Consider the following 20895-nt stretch of genomic DNA (forward strand, 5'->3'; position numbering starts at 1 on the left):
GGTGGCCACACGGGAATTGGTCTGAGAAGGCACAACACAAGGGTTCAGGCACCAACACACCCTGAGGGAGTCTAGAGGGCTCGGACTGGTGGTGTTTGGGGGTTTTGGTGATCACGGAGCACACGTTATGAAACACCAACTCTGAAGTCAGAAATAAACAAGCGAAGTTCCATAGGAACGTCACAGGAGACAGGCGTCAACTGGCCTGCCGTCCCGTCTAAATCCCACTGATGCCCGACTCAGACCCTCTGCTCAAGAGAAATTCCAAGATCTGAGTAGTTGGGGAAAAACCCACGATTTCGAAATCCTTGAGCTGGCTTCCTTGGGGAGGCGCGCGATGGACAGCACGAAAAAACGGGCCGAAAGCCAGCTTGCTGACAGCCACCTGAGAACTGCACAATGTCCAGTGTCCTGCTTTATAAACAGTGGACCAAAATTCGGAAGCATGTTTTGAAAACAGATAATGTACGACAAGCTTCGACACGACTTTTAAGAAGTCAGTGAAACAGCCCATCAGCTCTCATTACAGAAAGAGCCGGCTGTCCAGGGTGGACAGAAACTCAGATGAATGAAGAGATAGGTGTTGGGGCCTCATTGCAGCCCAAAGTTGACTCCACAGATCAAAACTTCAATGAATTTTTAGACATGAGTGGTTGGTCATTGTTTGACCTCCAAGCTAAATATTTTTTCAACTGGCAACAGTTAGGAATCTACAACACAGGAATTAAAAAAAAAAAAAAAAAAAAGCACACACAAAAATTAAGGATTAGACTGTTTATATAAGAAGATTTTACAATATGGGTCATTACCCTTGTATGCTGACATTATAAAAATATTTTAAACTGCGATGGTTCTTAACAGATATTTCCTTTACAAATGCAATCAATTTTTGGATATGCCATTTTAAAAAGCACACAGCTGTTTAAAGCTCAGTTCAATTTACTTGGCAGTATAAAACAGATACTACACTGAAAAAATTATTATCCTAATAAAACATGTCAATGTGATAAGAAAACTGGGATGTGACTAAAACAATAACTACAGATGTTTCAGAATGCCAATTGTATGTAGCAGCTAAGTTGTTTTTCACTAAAGGAATTTTGTCCCAAATGTAGGAAAACTGAAAAAATACACGTTACAAGAAGGGATAAATGCATCAATAGAGTATGATTATTTTTACTAACACTAAAAACTACTTGTATATTAAACCTTAAGAATTGGTCACTTTTCACAAACATTCTTGCAATTCTATACAAACACTGAGATTTAATTATTAAATGTTGGCATTACCTCTCCTTTCACTCCACTGTGATGTAAAAGCAATGGGTACCAATTTAAAGGAATTTCAAGAACGTGGCTATTCTTAACAATCAAATTTTACAAGAAGGCAACTTTAAAACAATGGGCCAGACTCCCCTGGTGGCACAGTGGTTAAGAATCCGCCTGACAGTGCAGGGGACACGGGTTCGATCCCTGGTCCAGGAAGATCCCACATGCCACAGAGCGACTAAGCCCGTGCCCCACAACTACTGAGACTGCACTCTAGAGCCCACGAGCCACAACTACTGAGCCCATGTGCCACAACTACTGAGCCTGCATGCTGCAACTACTGAAGCCTGCGTACCTAGAGCCCGTGCTCCACAACAAGAGAAGCCACCTCAATGAGAAGCCCACGCACTGCAACCAAGAGTAGCCCCCGCTCAGCGCAACTAGAGAAAGCCCACGCGCAGCAATGAAGACCAAACGCAGCCACAAAATAAAAATAAAAAATAAAATAAAACAATGGGCCACACGGCAGAAGGATCTGAAAAGATACAACTTTTCTCACAGAGGCTCATAAAACATAGTATTCTCCCTTCTTTTGCTTTGGGGAAATTTAATGCGTTCCAGTAGAACTGAGATTGTTCAAAGGAGACAGGAGAGTTCAAAGGAGGAAAAGCATGGGGAGTAGTTCATCTCAACCCTACCTACGATTAATGAGAAGGGCCTGGACAGAAATTAAAGTGTTTCAAAATCCCAAGGGTGAGCAGAACTTACAGGAAGGCCTTGCCGCAGGTATGCAGAGGCTGTGCTAGGGCCCAGGGTCATTTTTGAAGCGTGAGGATAACCCTGAAATTCAGAAATTCGATCAATGCCTGTGATGAGGCTTCCAGAGCTACAGTACTACAAACAAAAATCTGAGTTACCAACACAAACGTTACTCAGGACCAGCGCTTTATGGAACTCATTGGATATGCCCCCGTGCCCCCCTTTTCACAAATGCCTCCTCGATAACCAAGCGCCCCTGTGAAGGGGCGCACCAGCGTGGAGCCCTAACAGAGGTGCAGTCCCAGCTGCTGCCAGTCCCAGCTCCACCACTTACAGCACGTGGCTGTGGACGAGCTCCCACCTCCGAACCGAACCTTAGCGATCTTACGTGTAAGAAGGGGGTGGCGCCTGCCTCTCGGGGCCAGTCTGGGCATTCCATGCACGGGCCCGGGACAGTGAGTGGCACAGGCGGGTTAGAGACACGCCCCTGGGGAACCTTTCCTCTCAGCTCCACCTTCTGCTCCAGCATGAATTCCAGGAAATCCTATTCCCTCCCAGATAGCTGTTAGCAAATGTGAGCAGGTGTTCCCGAGATGAGCGGCGGCGGCGGCGGCGCTTGAAGTGCAGCAGGAGGGTCCCTGGGATGGGGAGACCTCACGCCCCAGGTCTCCACGCTCCAAGCGCCACACTGTGACATGGAGCTCGACACAGGCACCCGCGTCCCCTGGACCCTGCTCCGAGCTCCGGAGCCTGCCTGCCTGGGGCTCTCCTGGAGTCGGGCTCACAGACCTGCCCCTGCCCTTCTCCCCTCCTCCTTGGCAGGCACAGTGCTGGGGCGAGCCAGATTTCTGCAATCTTCTAAAAGCCTGGGCTATTATCTAGGGTCTAAATAGTACGGTTATTCTTTCTCAATGTCTGGCAGGTTTATTATAATACTATTCAGAAACAAGGCAAAGCAGCCACAAGGATTTGTTTCTCCACACAGTTCTCTAGATTTCTACTTCACATTCAGTGGTCATCCCTTGTTGTCTGCTGTCCTCCCCACACCCACCAGTCATCCTGGATTCTCATTTCTACAATAGATGGATGATGCCTGGAGACTTGGAAAGAGGATCCCATCACGATGTATTTTCCCCTCTTCTGTTTACCTGAAAGCAGCAGGAAAATAAATGACAGGGCCCCCAAGTACCCGCTGATGCCTGTGCAAGTGATACGCGTTGAAGGCTTCATGAAAACATTCCTCTTTGCCTAAGGATTTGATGATAAGTTGGTTCCTGTTTATACCAGCGCAAAAACATTTTGTCCAGAGTATGCACGCGTGCACTGAGCAGCATAGCACGTGTTTCTGTAGAATGAAATTCTTCATTGTGAAAAACTTTCCACTATGATAAATCAACCACCCAAGCCAATTATGTTTTGCCTTTTTTTTTTTTTTTCTTTGCATGCTTACAGGATTCACCTTAAAGGACTCACAGGGACAGCCGGCAAAATAAGCAGCATAAGCCAACCAGGAAATGATTTTAGCACAAAGGACGCAGACAACGACAAATGTATTTGCAAATGTTCACAAATGCTCACAGGAGGTGGGATGACGTTTCTCTCTTCCTATTTGTATTGGCAAGGAAGGATTTCATAGAGGGAAAGGTTGGCTCTTTGGACTTCAACCTGTGATTGGTGACAATGTCCCAATTTCATAAATAGACTTACTCGCTCAATACAGGGAAATTTGTTTTTCACTTTTTCAGACTGTTGAGTTTTACACACGAATGTGATATTGAGCTAGAATTGTCAGCAGGCCAACCGTGTCTCCTCAGGACCTACCCCTGGCAAGGAGAGGGGCCGTGTGATCCTCAGCAAGCTCTCTGGAGTTTGTGCTGAGTATCAGATGTTGGCACGATGGTTTAATTCCATTTTGCTTTATTAAAAAGGTTAAAAATTAAAAATGGCTACCGAAACAGGGATATAGATTCATCAGTATAGAAATGTTTCCAATTAATAATTTATTGTTCAAACAAGGATTTTTCAGTTGTCTTTTTTTTTTAAAAGTATTTCATTAATATATAGCAAATACTAATAATGCACAGAAAGTAATTAACCAAGCTCCCTTTCTGTGCATCAAATTAAAATGAATGATTGTCCACTTTAAGGCCTCTATCTTCAGGCTCTTCTTGCCTTCTACCTTTCATGTTAGACCTCTTAAAAACAAAAAACACACAAACAAAAAGAAACCATACCCATAAGCAAATGTGATATAAGTCACTTAATGGCCAGATGAGTTTTCAGAAACATTTCAGAGTTTAGTGACAGGAACCAACTGTTAGAAAACTTATTCTTCTGATTCCTAAAATTTTAAACATGGAATAACTAAAACCAGTTAATTGTGATTGAGACCAGGAAAAAGTCGGGCAAATGCTGTGGAGTTAGTTCTTAAAAACACTGAAAGGTTGAAATTAGCAACAAAAATTCTGCCAACAGTGCAGACGAAATGCAGAGGCAAACAGGAAATTGGCAGGGTTTAATTTGTAGAGACCATGAATTGTATCACCAAAAATTCATTCATTACTCACCCAGGAAAACCAGAGGAAAGAGCTGCAGTCAATATATTTTATAAATACGAGGTACTGCATAAACAAGTAAAGGGTCTAAACTTGTCACGTGTTTGTACTGCAGTTAAGAATCATTTACGGACAAAAGGAAGGATTTATTTACAAAAATAATTTGAAACCCAGTAATTTTCAAGTCTTTAAAATGATACTGAGAGAATTAGGCTCCATTAAGAAAATCAGTCCTATGGTTCCTTAGAGAATATATTTCATGTATAAATAGACGTTGGTAACTTAGGTCTTCCCTATTAGCCATACTTACTTCAGTAATTTTTTCAACCAGAGAAAGCTATTATGCTGATTGTGTAAAAGCTGCCTGTCTCTCCCATCCCACCACAGTAATCCTTTTTGAAGCCAACCAGGGGAGGGCGGGGAGGGGAGGGAGCACGCCGAATCCTGCTTCCTGTCTGTCATTCCCACACTGAGCCCAGATGTCCACGCAGAGGGTGGCGGTTTTCAGACCACCCGAATGTCAAGAGCTACTCAAGAGAGTATCAGTGCATTAATAACCAAGGAAACAACATATTTACTTACTCAGATCAAGATTTAGGGCTGAGAGTGGAAGTGGAAAGGAGATCGGGGAGAAGAAACGCAGCCCAAGAGAGACAGCAGAGCGGTCCCGACTGTAGAGGTCAGATTCCCAGCCGTGGTCTGGACCACAGATAAACCAGCGTAATGACCAGCTAGATTTTTGCATAGACAGTAAATTCTATAGTTGAGTCAGACAACAGGCTCTGGAATGGACATATCTATAAATCTGCAATATTCTTGAATAGTTTGAAGGTTTATGAGTCACACACACAAACGTCTTATCAAATCAACATCAATCTGCACCGACCTAAGTCATGGGGCTGTTACTATCAGGAAACGATCAGAGTTCAGGGTATAAATAATATAACAATTGCATCAGAATACTTTTTAAAGAAATAAAACATGCCCTACCAATACCTGTAACGTTCACATTATTGATTTCTTTTACTAGGTATGGAGAGATCGATAATAGTTTTTTTTTCTGTATTTTAAAATTTTATATAAATGGCATCATAATGTATGTGTCCTTCCAACACAATCTTGCAAAGATTTATCTGGATTAATGCTTGTAGACTGAGGGCATTCCTCCCCCTCCCAAACCCAGGGCCTCTAGGTAAGGGTATTAAAAGCCCAAGCCTAGTCCTTCAGGTGTAGGTGTGGATGCCCGCTGCTCCACCGCTGTGCCATGCAGCGGCCTCCCAGGTCCCCCACTTTACCTTAGTGCACACACCACTATACCTCTACATTTCCTTTCTGTCTCTGGGACTTAAACGTTTCCTTTTTATCTAGCTCCACTGAGTACTTAAAATTTGGGGTTACGTTTGAAACAAAAAGACTTTCTTTTTTTTTTTTAATAAATTTATTTATTGATTGATTTTTGGTTGTGTTGGGTCTTCGTTGCTGTGCGCGGGCTTTCTCTAGTTGTGGTGCGCAGGCTTCTCACTGCGGTGGTTTCTCTTGTTGCGGAGCACGGGCTCTAGGCATGTGGGCTCCAGTAGTTATGGCTCGTGGGCTCTAGAGCACAGGTTCAGTAGTTGTGGCGCATGGGCTCAGTAGTTGTGGCTCGCGAGCCCTAGAGAGCAGGCTCAGTATTTGTGGCGCACGGGCTTAGCTGCTCTGCGGCATCTGGGATCTTCCCGGACCAGGGCTCGAACCCGTGTCCCCTGCATTGGCAGGGGGGGTTCTTAACCACTGCTCCACCAGGGAAGTCCCAAAAAGACATTCTTTGTTAGGCGGAGGGGAGCCTGAAGCAGCCTGGTCCACCGTGTTGCTGGCACTGGATGGAAGGTGATCCTGGGCCGATGAGAGCCACCCATCGATTCTTCGGGCTCTGACTTTTCCACACTTTCAACTGTCCTGTGGGTCTCCTAGTCACGTCTGTGGGTGACTGGTCCTTCCCCACAGCACAGGGGAAGAGGAGTAAGAAAGCACGTAAAAACATGTGCCCCAGGGGCTACGGTTCCACCAGTGTAGAGGTGGAAAACCACACTGCCACCTGCCAGGGTGGCACCCTCCACTCTCAAGAAGGCCCGCACACACCTGCTTAAAATGAGCAGAATGTGACTCTCGGATTAGCCAGTATTTGTAACTCCGTGGTGAGATACGGCCACCTGGCTCCTAATTCCTTCTGTGTTTCACTTTCACAGGCTGGTGGTTTGATGCCTGTGGTCCTTCCAACCTGAACGGAATGTACTACCCACAGAGGCAGAACACAAATAAGTTCAATGGTATTAAGTGGTACTACTGGAAAGGGTCCGGCTACTCGCTCAAGGCCACGACCATGATGATCCGCCCAGCAGATTTCTAAATGCCTGTGCACACCTGAGGAACAGTGTCTTCCAGTTTTCAAAGACTTAATCCCAAAGCTCTGAAAGACACAGCTGCATGCTGCCTCCCTATCCAGCTCGGACAGACTGCCCACGCTCCAGACTGAGGGGACCCGCGAGCTCCATCAACGTCACCCCTTAAACCCGCATCGCTCAACGAACCGAAGCACAACCCCCAACGAGCCACAGCCTGGCATGGTGACCTGGTAGAAAGCCTACGGGAAGATAAATTTAAGCTTGCGAATGAGACTGACAATTTACAGGCTCTGTTGTCACAACCAAGAATGTTATGTGCGAGTCGATCAGTAAATAACTGGAAAACAGAACACTTATGCCATATAGTAGAGATAACCTTGGAACTGCATTCTTCTGAGCACTGTTTATAGACTGTGTAAATATCCATATGTCCTGAATTCAGCACCACTATCATAATTAAAAGGAAGGAAAAATTCTCGAAGCCATAAAAATATACTATATATTCAGGGATTTTTATGAGAAGTGGTTATTAGCGGTTTAATATTTGGAGAAGGAAAAACATAGTTAACGCATTCTGACTCCTCCTCTTAGGTGCTTTAGATTTTCATTTTGAGAACAGCATATTTGCATAGGCATTGATAGGTTAGTTTTAAGTTAATGCTCAAATATATATATTTCAAGTTTCTGTGGTGAAAACTTTCAGGATCTCTGAAATTATTAATAGAAACGTGTTCTTTTAGTATATATGAAGATTGTACTATTTTTTTTTTCAGCCTCGCTGTTAAATATGAAGGGATTTTTAGTAATTAAATATAACTTATTAGGTGAGATGACCACATTTAACTTTTATGATATTTACAACATTGTAATATGATTCTGAAACAAATGATTGTGCCTTGTGACAAGGAAAATCTTGATTTTTAATGATGAAGAAAATTATACATTTAATTTCGTGACAAAGAGGCTTTCCTATCTTTTACTCACTATTCTAATACAAAAGTCTTTTTTCTCTTCTACTAAGACGTATTTTAGGGAAGTAGGCTACAATGTAGTTTGTGGTTGAGAAAACGCTTCCACTTAAAACACTTACAAAGCTATACTTCTCAAGCTGGATTCACCCTGGAAGTTATTTACAGGAAAAAATAATTTGCGTTAGTAACATTAACTTAAATCTTACTAGAATTAAACCACCAGCAAATTAAAAAAAAAAAAAGGTGTTCTGGGGCGCAAAACCAAAATCTGATATTTATAGCATATTCAAATGTTTACAGAAAATTTTGAGAGCACAGATTTAAGCTCAGGACTGCAAAACCTTAAACTCCTAGAGTTTTAACTCCGTTTGAAGTTTTCATTGTACAATTAATACTAATGAACATCTGAGTAATGCTTCATAATTTGGAAGCAATTTCTCATATATTCGCTTTTGAGTCAGCTACTAGGAAGCTTAGAGCGAAATTTGCAGCCAGCATTTACCTGTGTCTGTCTTCACCTTATACTGTTCTACCACTATTTTTTTTCTTTATTCCATTTTTCTTATCTAATTTATTTTATCCCCACACCCCCCTCCTCTTCCCAGCTTAGTTTTATGACACTCAGGTGTTGCTGAGTCAACTTATGGACTCTGGACAAGTCAGGCCCTCTGCTTTCCCACCATGCTGCACTTGCCCAACAAATGTATTAATGAGAACATAACCTCCCATCCCAGAACAGCTCCTCTTATTACATGTAAGAAGGCGTCATAAGGTTAGCAGAGGTTGAATTTATACACAGCTTTGTATCAAGCTAAAAAACATCTGATAATAAGAAAATATCACCGCCTCAAAAGAAACAATAAATTTCCATGACATCTCAATGACCACATGACAGACACCGAGGTGGGAAAATGATAATACGGGAAAAATTGGCAACAACACAATTTATATTCACTTGCCCATGTAGGCGGATAAGGTGAGTTTCAAAGACAAACCTCACTATGTTATTCAGAGTTACGTATACTCTCTCGTGACAGTGAGTGGGGGAGAATTTGAGTTTTTACTTTACACTTCAACTCCTTACCCGGTATTTCAAACAAAGAGTCTTGCTGAGAGGAATTTTTTCTCTCCTTAAGAAAACATTTATAAAGTCCAGAGCAAATCAAAACAGCAATCTCAAAAATGAAAACAAAAACAACCCAACAACTAGATAACCACAGCGACTGGAGGACAGAGTTCAACTTCTCACTATGTGATAGTCATATGGCATACTCAAACAATTAAAAAACATGGAGACCACTCACAGATTACACATCATCATTTACCTTTCAGGTATTACTCTTTTGAAAGGATAAAACGTGACAAACCAGTTAACATTTGAAAACAAAAGCCAACTTCTGCACAATCCTGCTTCCAACTAAATCTGAAATTACCTACTTATTAATCTTTAAAAAAATTAGAACCTGGAACTTTCCCATTAAGCATTTGAAATACCTGAAAATCAGTAAAGCTGAAGCTGAGTTTCAGGAAAAACATCAAAACAGAAAGACCACATCACAATGCTAGCAGGCCACAATTTTTATACCTATCACTTCTATCTCTTTTAACAGTAACAGCATTATTTTTTAAGGCAGTAAGCAATATATAATAGTATCTTCTCAAGAATCTAGTCTTTTTTCATTTTTGTTTTTCTCAATCCTGAGGACTTTTATAATTAAATTTTTTGAGATTACATTTCTCACAACTTTTTGAGGAATGTTCTCACATTCTCACATTTATTCTCACAAATAGACAAAATGTGTTAAGTTCTGCAAATATGTCTTTTTAGTTATAGGCATAATTGCTCTTGATTTAATTAAAAAAACTTGAGTGTATATCTATGCTAATAATGACTTCCTGAAAACACCAAATTGTATTTACCACCATAAAATAATATGTGACTTACAGGAGCTGCAGGGAGGTAGTCTGACTCTTCAAACGGTTCCTCGGAAATCCAATGACCCATTTCCAAAGACCACAGTACCTATAAGTGAGAGAAGAAGCAGAACATTTTTTATAGACTTGTTAGGCTTTTAGTGGACAATAAACCAGTTTGAAGATACAGCAAAACCAAAATAAACAAACAAAAAAACCCTAGCAGTAACTACATACTACATTGATCCGAAGCGCATGTATCTTGAACACCAAAGTGCCATCAGAATCTTCAGGTTACAAAAGTGTTACAAATATTAATAAACGCTTGTTTAAGAAAAAAGTCTCCTGATGGCTAGAAGTCTGGGTTATTATCCTAGTGAGGATAACCACCCCGTTCCTAAACATATGAAATATTACGTCTTCCTAAATTCCAGTTTCCAATTTAAGGAGTCATTATAGACAATCCTTAGTAAATAATACAGAATTTTATTAATTAAAAAAAACCCATGTATTAGGAGAAGATAGATCATAAGCCTAAATTCAAAAAGCAAACCTTTTGGTGTGTAACTTTATTTCTATCATTAGCTAATATTTTTAGGAGAAGTTCTCCACATCCATGTTTGGAAATCCTTCTCACACTTTGGAAGAGTAAAATGTCTCATAAACAAGCTGTCATCATCATCGTTAGAACCCACACATTTTTAAGTAATCAAAACAATGTTTTCATTTTTAATTCAACATTTGAGATTCTGCACTCATCTCTACTCTATGACCAAACTCCTTGAAAAGCTGTATGTTTCTATGTACCAGCAGAATTGTACAACTAAACTAATCAAGCTGAATTACATAACTCACACTGATCTTTTTATCTGCAATTTCCTTCTTTCCTACATTCAGTAAATCCATTTTTTTTTTTTTTGCCCCTAGAGTTGCTATGTAAAACTCAAGGGTTTTTTTGCTGAATTAGCAGGAATGAGGTCTAAGTCTTCCTTTTTGGTAGTTCCTAAAGTTCAGAACCATCTATGGGCTATCAGTCTGAAATATTTCCTTTTTTATATATTAAATCTAATACTTACCCAAAATGAGACAGCAATGTTTTGTTTCTAAGAAAAAGTGAGCATGACAATGGAATGAAGACAAGAACGGAATACAGAATCTGAATGATCATTCTCAGCACTGGCCCAGATCTTACTTTCAATAGGTGCATTTACTTGTTCAACAACTATTTCCTTCTGCTCACTATCCATTCATCTGTGAACAACTTATTGAGAGCCTACCATGAATAAGAGTCCAAACTGGGTCCTGGAAACCCAAACCCAAACCTAGAAGGGTTTACCCTCTTGCAGGAGGCATGGCAGCAACCAAATGCTGGTTCCTCCAAAGCAGGGCTGTGCAAACCTGTGGTAGGAAGCAAACTAACTCGGGCTAGGAAAACCAAGAAAGGGTCCACAGAGGGGCTGACATTTAAACTGAGTAAAAGCTCATCAGGCAAAGGGAGAGACAGTGGGAAGGGGAGAGGGTATTCCGGCAGAGGGAGAATACCACGGGCCAAGCCAGGATTAAAGTAGCTTCTTTTTTTTTGGCTGCAGTAGAGGGAGCTTTGGAAGAAGTGGTAAGAAAATAGGGTTGGCTGGCTGCATATGGCAGGGAAGGTATGATAATATACCCTGTCCTACCCCTGTGTGCTGAGGACATCAGTGCAAGCACAACTGTTGGGCAGGAGAATCCGAAGACAAGCCAGAAAAGACAGGACAAACAGCTCCATGGGCACTGGGCCCAAGATGATATAGAGAGACGGAAAGCAATGAGTTGGGTTCTCAGGGACCCTGCTCAATCTTCAATAGATTTGTGTGTAGTCAAGCATTTTGTCATTGAAGTCCCTTTTTGTTTCCCCCTGATTTTTACTGCCTAACAAACATTACAAAAAAACAAAACAAAACAAAAAAACCTTACCTTAATAAGTCCAATGAAAGACAGTATTAGAAAATTGCTAACTCTACACTGAAATCATGTTTGTACACACAGCAAACATGGTTAATGGGTGGTTAAAATAACCCATTGAAGTAACAGTGTTTACCTTACTCTTATCAGTCAATGTATGTTATCATTTACAGAAGACACACTAGTTCCCTACAAACTCATGTGATTAGCCCAGGAAGTAAATTGTGGAAAGTTTCAAAATCAGGTTTTCAAGGCATGAGGCATGTGGAAGACTAGTATAGTGAGAAACACAACGTGGTAGTGAGAGAATCCAGGGAACCAGTCTTAAAAATGGCTGTGGCATTTGAGTTCAAATGTAAGCCACATTAAAATATCAACTGAATTTAAACAATCTCTTGGAGAAAATGTATGTTCTCTGAATTTGTTCACTTCTAAATGTTATAAAACCGTAAGGCATCTACAGTAGCATTTTGGAAAGTAAATTAATAAATTTAATTTATGTAGGCATCCCAGGAATGAGTATTGTACAGAGATAGCAAAAAACACTAATTTGATTGTAATGAAATCATCAAATCAGAAATAGAGTGTAAATTTTTTTGCTTTAGTCATTTCATTAGCTAGACTTATCTTTACCTTACTAGAGTGTTCAAAATAGGGAAAACCTGCTCTGCAAGATGGCAGTTAAGGCTGCAAGTGTAGTTAAAAATAAAAGGTTAACCTGAGATATTTATCATAATATACGTGATAGAATGAAAATAACTGAGAAGCTATATAAAGCAAGGAATGGGGTTGCATGGATACAGGATCAAATCCCATGTGGGTGGCCCTTAAAATGAGGGCTGAGTTATTTCAGCATCCACTGCAAATGAATATGACATTTTTGGCATTGTAAAATTATCACTCATAAAACTTGGACCTTGTTGATGAATTTAAATAGGACCCATTTTCTCGCCTTATTATTAGATTAATAGTTAATGATGAGACAGCTTTCCATAATGTAAGACTGACTTTGCAACTACTTTCATACCAGGCAAAATGCAAATGGTTTTCTCTCATTTTATATCCACCTAATCATTCTCCTTGAACAGGGTGAGGAGTGTAACTAGAGTGAACCCAAGCCAGACAAGGGCTCTGAGATTAAATGCAAGTCAAGAATAACATCAAACACAAAGGAGAAAATGAAGCCAACTATGTAAACATAGCAAAGTGGGCATAACTTATTTTCACCATCTCACAAGACTCAACTAAAATGATGGAGCTAAGAGGAATGGGAAAAGAGCCCACTGCAGATAAAAGCCGATGATGTTTTGAAAGTTGCAAAGCAAATGGATAAATGGTAACTGACTTAGAAGAGCAAAGAAACCTCGAGCTTAAATGTCTAGAGAGGGAGTCAGTAGGAAGCATCCAATTCCCTCCGCAGATTCCCAGAAAGGCTGGGAAATTGGGGGTACTAGAAAGCTCTGAAAATGCAGTGTAGAACAGGGTGAAATGGAGAAATCTCCTACCTCCACCCTCCTGCCCACCCTCCTCTGGAATAAGACAAAAGTAAAGTCAGACGGGCTTTTCTGGGAGCAGTGGTAAGAAGTAGCAGGGAAAACTTCTCCAGCACAGCCCTCACCCCGAGACATGAGCACAGAACTCCATGGCAGGACAAGGGCCTTTCTTTTGTGGAGAAACAAATCACCCCAGGGAAAAAAGACCTACAGATACTGACACGTGGACCTCCCTCTATCAAATACCTCCATCACATCAGATGATCTATACACTCAGATAAACAGAATTTCCATCAGCTTTTCAGTCCTCAATATTAAACATGACTTTCTACCCATTTGATAAAAGCCTCTAGCATGCAAACAGACCAAACAAAAAGGGGATTACTGGGATCACAGTGATGGGAAGTCCCAGGATAACAGCGGGACTGTAGACCTAGGGAGAACCAGTCTCACAAGGAGCAGAGCAACAAAGGGGTTCATGGGTGGTGTCTCCAAGAGAAATAAACGGGATTGGAAGATTATCTAATGTGTAGACAGTTTTGGAGAAAAACTACAATGCTTTTTAGAAATTCTTGTGGTGAGATAGTGATAGGTACATAGAAAACTAAGCAATGAAAATGACTGTCAATGATAAGCTCAAGAAAAACAAACAAAAAAGACCAGAAGTGGAATAGGATCATAGTACACTATACGGCTCAGCTCAACCAGCATTCACACAGTCATCCATGTGTGCAGGTAAATGTGAACAAGTATGTCTTTATATGCATATATAACGTGTTAAACAAAAAGCAAAACCACACTGGGTAGATGGGGAGGGGACGTGTATGTCACAGTGAAAGCTATATAGTCATATTTTAATCTTCCATAGAAGGAAGCCTATAGATAACGTCTAAAAGTGATTAAAAAAAAAAGCAGAAAAAGCATTTTATTTAGAAATATGAAAATAAAATATCAGAAGAATATTGTAGGAGTGAGAATCTGGGCTGGGAAACAGCAGGGCAGGGAGTGCCATTTCTATTAGAGGCCTCATAAATTACACTTGATTCTGAAAACATTTTGTTTGGGGTAATTGTGCCCTTACGAAAGAGTTGCCACAACAGTACAGAGAGTTCTCATTTACCGGTCACCTAGATTCCTCTATCGTGTGAGTCTCCAACCTTCTATTTCAAAAGTGCTTTGCACCTAGAACCAGTTGTCGATATCTACAAAAACATCTTGCTGGGCTTGTAACTGGAACTGAGTCAATTCTAGAGTTCAAAATGGGGAGAACTGACAGCTTTAAAAAATACCGAGTTTCCCAATTCATGAACATAGTATCTCTCTCCCTTTATTTAGGTCTTTTAAAATTTCTTTCTCAAGAATTTTGGAGTTTTCAGCATACAAATCCTGCAAATATTCTCTCAGACCTAAAGTTAAATATTTCAGCTTCTGGAACTGCTAATATAAATGGCATTTAAAAAATTAGAATTCCACGTGTTCATTGCTAGTACACAGAAATACAACCAAATTTTGTATATTTACCTTGTATCCTGTAACCTTGCTTAACAACTTACTAGCTGTAGTAGCCTTTCTGTAGACTTGTTGATATTTTCTAGGTAGACAATCATGTCTTATGTAAATAGACAGTTTTATTTCTTCCCTTCCCAATCTGTGTGTGTATTTTTTTCTTACCTCACTGCACTGGCTAGAACTTCCAATACAACACAGAAGAGGAGCAGTGAGAGCATTAAAGTTGCTTGGACAACTTTGTGAGGCAGATTAATTTGGTTTATTATAATAGCATAAACCCAAATTGCTCTTGTTTATAAATTAATGTGTCTATGTAAAGCACAAGGGGTTTTTGTTTGTTTGTTTAAGTAAAAAATGGTCTATTGTTATTTAGTACTGGTGCTGGCTAACTGTCACAAGCTTTTATTAGGTTCTTCAACTCTCTATAGAATAATCAGAACATTCTGAAGGATCAAAAGAACTAAATGCCACTTTCTGGATCAGAACCAATCAAATTAATTTTTTTCTTTAACATTCACTTTCACTTCTTAATATTTTGAGAAATTTTCCCAGATTACAGTAAGACAGTTCTTCAGCTGTCTTAAAAATTAATTTATTCACAGAGCATTTAATAAGCAAAAACACTAAACAAGGTACCCTTAATTTTTGGTTTCTCAAAAAAAAAATTAAAGAGAGGGAAAACAACAGTTATTTCCATGTACAAGTGATATGAGAAGATCAGGATAAGCAGAAAGCAACCTGTAAGAGGGATTTTAGGTTGCACTTAAAAAACTGAATGATGATGATTCACTGCTGGTGTTGATAATTACAAATTCAACAGGAAGCTGATTTAACTTACTTGAGAGTATTACTAATCGTGTTGAAACCATTTATTAACATTCACAATGTCTTACTGTAATTGTAATATTGTTTATTCCAAGTTTCTAAATAGCCAGGCTAACCAACCATTATTTTTGGACTTGTCTCCAGACCATACCACCTACCATATCTAATTGTTAAATTCAACTGCAGTTTTGGTACTAAGAATACTAGTGAGAACATAGCAGCTAAAGAAAACAATGGTGGGGGGCTCCTTTGTGGGAAAAGTCAACAATATTCTTTGCATACAGAAGACTTCATATTGTATAAAATGCCAACTGAGCGATTAAAATTCAAATCTGATGGTCAGAAACTTGTGACACAGATTTAACCAATGGGAATCCTGTTAATCTCAAACAGATTGAAAGTACACATTATTTTCTCCTTTACTCAATGAAAAGAGATTGGGCTTGTCTTCATCACCCTCTGCCCTTCCACCCTTCCCCATACCAACTGGGGTAAAAAACTTGGTTGTGAGAGTCTGTGGAGGTATAGAAACATATATTCAGCATTTGCAAATTCCTTCTTTCCTATCCAAGAGTAGCAAAAATGGTCCTCACTAATTTTTTTGCTATTTTTAGCTAACAACAGAATTATAAAAATTAAATTATATTTTTCCTGTCAGACCTCATAGACTCTTTGCCTCAGTTATGAGAGTAATTGATTCTCCCAAACAACAAAACTTTAAGAGAATTTGCTACTAGGTCCATTGTTTCGACTTTTTCTAGAGGGAGAATAGCAATCTTTGTGTTTCTTCCACAAACAGACAGTATAATGTACTGGTTAAGAACACAGAACTCAGGCCACTGGGTTAAAGCAATGTCCATCTCTTCACAGTTTTGTGACAAGAAGTCACAAACATGTAACCTTTTTGTCACATGAAAACATTATACATCATCACAGATTACAAAAATATCTGTGTAGTTAATGAAATTGCTGTGGCAATAAAGTTGATTCTAGGTTAAGCTTCAGGAGAAAAAATTGGGGCTATCAAAAGTATAACTTTTAATAACCATATAATAGGGTGCTTAAGTCCTGAACACTGTGGAGCCAGAAAGCAGAGGAGGTCTAGTCTCCCAGAAGGACCAACGTGAACTGGCACAGTTTCAAGGTAACGATGTTTGTTCCAAAATAAGTATTTCCAACACTTCTCAGAACACCAAGAAATGCGTTCTATAATGCCATCAAGTCATTTTAAAAATACAAAGTCAGTAGTCTCCCTCAGTGAGGCAATTTTCCACGTGATTTTTAAAATTCAGGCGAAATCCACATAATACACAAGTAACCCTTTTAAAGTGTATGGCTCAGTGGCTTTTAGTTTATTCACCATGTTGTGCAAACACTACCTCCTTCTAGTTTTGAAACTATTGCGTCAGCCCAGGAATACACCCCGTACCCATTAAGTGATGACTCCTCAACCTGCTCTCCGGTCCACCCCGGTAACTACTAATCGGCCTCTGTCCAAGGATCTTCCTCTTCCAGATCCATCATAGGAAAGAGACCCCACAGTATGTGATCTTTTGGCTTCTTTCACTTGGCATCATGCTTTCAAGGTTCACATGCATTATGATTTGAATGAAGACTAGTGACGGGTGTCAAAAAGTCTTGCCTACTAATATTAGTAAATCAATATCAACTTAGTGCTCACTGGACACTCACTGCCTTCCTCGTCACACAGCTGGGGAGTGGCAAGGCTGGCACCAAAATTCACTCTCTTAGCCATTAATCTTTTAAAAACACACAACGTGGGCTTCCCTGGTGGCGCAGTGGTTGGGAGTCCGCCTGCCAATGCAGTGGACGCGGGTTCGTGCCCCGGTCCGGGAGGATCCTACATGCCGCGGAGCGGCTGGGCCCGTGAGCCATGGCCGCTGAGCCTGCACGTCTGGAGCCTGTGCTCCACAATGGGAGAGGCCACAACAGTGAGAGGCCCGTGTACCGCAGAAAAAAACAAAAAAACACACAAGGTGGTGTGCAGTCACAGAATGAGTATATCAAAGTTTAAGGCAGCAAAAATCAAAATATCCCCTAGGCTATCTCTGGAAGTAGATACCAGAAAGGCTGTGGGCTACGAATGGAGGAAAGCTGAATTCAAACCCCAAATCCACCATGTTCAAGCGCTGTGATCGTGAGCAATTTATCAGAACTGTTCAAGTCTCGGTTTCCACAAAGGACTGTTATACTGACAAGCTGAGCGTTGGTAAGTCTCCTGACAAGACGGCCCCACCTCTTTAACTTTTCTACGTGGCTAGCATCTTCTGGAAGCAGCACCATCTCCACCCTCAGACATGCTCACTGGGCGCCAGCCCCTCCCTACGTGGTCCTGGGACCAGCAGCACCTGGGAGCTGGGAGCAGATGAAGAACCCGAGACCCAGACCCACTGAACCAGAATCTGCGTTTCAGTAAGAACCCCAAGTGATTCACGTGTTACTAAGGTTTAAAAGGCACTGCTCCAGCTGTCTCCGAGAAGGGGGCGAGGGGAGCACAGAAGGAAACCCAGAACCTAACACAGTGTATTTAACCAAGACGGACAAAATAAGCAATAAAGTACTAAAAATAAGTAGTTACGAATTCTTCTCTCTTTTTAAGAGATACTAACTTACAGAGACAAAACACCAGATGGTAAGAGGAAAAAGAAGCTACATGTTGATGTGTACCTTCTTACAAACAAGTCTGGCTATATCACACGCAGGCATTCAAGTTAGATTTGTTCCGCTTATGCTTTACTCCATCTTTTCAGGCTGCAGAAATGAAAACGGATGATTCTTGGATTTCAGAGCTTCACTGCTCATGGTTAGCTACTTTTTACGTCCTGCTAAGTAGAGAGCAGGGTGACCCAGCATTCCACCAGTGTAGCTAAATGTGAAGTCCAAACATCTTCATAAATAACACGAGCTCCACTTTTCCTATCAAAATGAAAACAGAGAAATAAATATAACACATTCCAATGTAACTAAAATAAATCGCAGAAACATCACTTCGCTGTGAAAACAAAGTAGAAATTATTATGACCATCCCTGACAATAAAGCAAATATTGTGGCTACTAACAGCAATCTCTGTTGTTTGTTCTTTATGTGAATTTGAGTTACAAAGATTTTTTTCTTCAATGAGCATCAGGTCATCTTATTTTCATGAATTTTAATGAGAAACACATGAACTACATGGACACTTCTGTAATTTATAATGATGTATAGTATTTTTAAATGACATTTTTAGCTCATCAGAGGCAAGAATAAATTCCAAGATTTTTAAAAGAAATAACACTATGTTTAGTCATCTACTCACACATTGATTCAACTAGAAAGTGCTATGTTCCACGTCCCATCCTGAGTCCTGGGCCACATAAGTAAAGACAGGCACAGCCTCTGCCCTCAAAGAGCTTCTAATCACTAAATAAATAACCAGTGTCTGCTAAAAAGGGGCTGCTTTAATGTTTCAAACCGTCTCTGTTTCACCCTCATCCCTTGTGCTAAGGAGGGTATGGCTGCCTCTACGCGAGGTTTTCTTTTTGTTTTGTTTTTGGGGTTTTTTTGTTTTTTGTTCTACGTGAGTTTTACTACCAAAAAATACTGTCCACAGTTTAACAGTTGAAATAAGTGTTCTACTTCGATAGGCACCCACAAATATTAGAAATGCCTAAAAGGAAAAAAGTCCTGTGCCTAATATTAATGCTTGTATACTGGTCTTTCTTGTTTTGCTATCATCCAACAAAACCAAAATAAAAAAGAGTTATAGGAAACAAAGTTCAGTGGAGATGTGCTTCTCTATTCACTGAAGGACCCTCTCCAATGGTGTGCGATATGGCACATAGCAGGCAGCCTGCAAGGAAGGCAGGATGGACCACGTGAAGGACGGAAGCACTTCATTCTGCCCCAGCGTCACGAGAGCCCACGACCAGAGATCACACAACTGCATTTATGTGTCAAGGCTGATGTCTCAAGTCTGTGAACTCCCTGAGAACCACCAGTGTTTGACAAATTATTAGGTTATGCAGAACTTTATTATTCAATCACAGGATATTTGTTCTTGCAAAAGATCAAGGACCAATTTAAAAGAACTAAGAAGTAGATCTATCAGGCATCTAAGGCAAGCTGCTATTTCAGTTGACAAAATCACTTTTTTTCTTTTTTTAAAAAATAATTTTATTTTATTTATTTTTTTGGCTGCACTGGGTGTTCGGTGCTGTACACGGGCTTTCTCCAGTTGTCGTGAGCAGGGGCTACTCTTCGTTGAGGTGCGCGGGCTTCTCATCATGGTGGCTTCTCTTGTTGCGGAGCACGGGCTCTAGGCGTGCAGGCTTCAGTAGTTGTGGCTCGCAGGCTCAGCAGTTGTGGCTCACGGACTCTAGAGCGCAGGCTCAGTAGTTGTGGCTCACGGGCTTAGTTGCTCCACGGCATGTGGGATCTTCCCGGACTAGGGCTCGAACCCGTGTCCCCTGCATTCGCAGGCGGATTCTTAACCACTGCGCCACCAGGGAAGCCTGACAAAATCACTTTCAGTTACGTATTTCTTATTCTCCAGTTAAAAAAAAAGAGCCTAAAAGGTTTTCTGTAGAGAACCTTCCAGGGCAATGAATTTTAGGAGAAACACATTGTGTGGATCATACATAAAAAGTATCAGGTTGGGGCTCCCCTGGTGGCGCAGTGGTTGGGGGTCCGCCTGCCGATGCAGGGGACACGGGTTTGTGACCCGGTCCAGGAGGATCCCACATGCCGCAGAGCGGCTGGGCCTGCGAGCCGTGGCCGCTGAGCCTGCGAGTCCGAAGCCTGTGCTCCGCGACGGGAGAGGCCACGGCGGTGGGAGGCCCGCATACAGCAAAAAAAAAAAAAAAAAATCAGGTAGCAAAATGTTGTCAATTACAGTTTTGAAAAACATACAATAGTTTTTTAAAATCCAGTATTTCTTGCATCCTCTCTCTTCAAAAACCTAATATTTCCACTAAAGCCCAATTCACAGAGGGTACTTGTGCAGGGATGAACAGAGCTCAAGTATGATGTTCTGTGACAATCTATTGTAACTCAGGAATAGAGCTTAGAAACCTAAAAGAATGCACAGTTAACAATGTCCCCAAGGTCACCAACAGATAATCTCAGTGATGGAGAGCAGAACCTAATTGTCGAAAAGGTCCAGAGAGTGAAGTCGTGGCTGCATCTTCTGATGAGAACCTGAAGGGAAGGCACTCTGTGCTGCTGACGGAGAGCACCGCTTCACTGGGATGCCGGACACACAGCTGAAAGTTTAGGAAT

General features: G+C 40.8%; 2 protein-coding genes across 10 annotated transcripts in view; one reads left to right on the top strand and one right to left on the bottom strand.

The window, feature by feature from the left end:
* ANGPT2 (angiopoietin 2) overlaps positions 1–18818 on the top strand; it is a 76818-nt gene extending 58000 nt beyond the window's left edge. For 6 of the 9 annotated variants that reach the window (XM_089903584.1, XM_022570845.3, XM_089903586.1 and 3 more), the window contains exons 9-10: positions 3481–3611; positions 6809–18818. In XM_089903584.1, coding sequence (XP_089759710.1) covers positions 3481–3611; positions 6809–6969 — 292 coding nt within the window. In that variant the 3' untranslated portion in view covers positions 6970–18818. The other 3 variants (XM_089903585.1, XM_089903590.1, XM_089903591.1) reach the window with 3 other exon arrangements.
* The window catches only part of MCPH1 (microcephalin 1), a 232917-nt gene that overhangs the window by 123808 nt on the left and 88214 nt on the right, over positions 1–20895 (bottom strand). Inside the window, 1 exon segment of the mRNA XM_089903583.1 lies at positions 9881–9958. Within this exon segment, the coding sequence (XP_089759709.1) occupies positions 9881–9958 (78 nt within the window).

This window comes from Delphinapterus leucas, chromosome 21 (assembly GCF_059928025.1).
Source record: "Delphinapterus leucas isolate spDelLeu-1000000601 "Yukka" chromosome 21, BTC_Dleu_Yukka2, whole genome shotgun sequence".
In the NCBI taxonomy this organism is placed as follows: domain Eukaryota; kingdom Metazoa; phylum Chordata; class Mammalia; order Artiodactyla; family Monodontidae; genus Delphinapterus; species Delphinapterus leucas.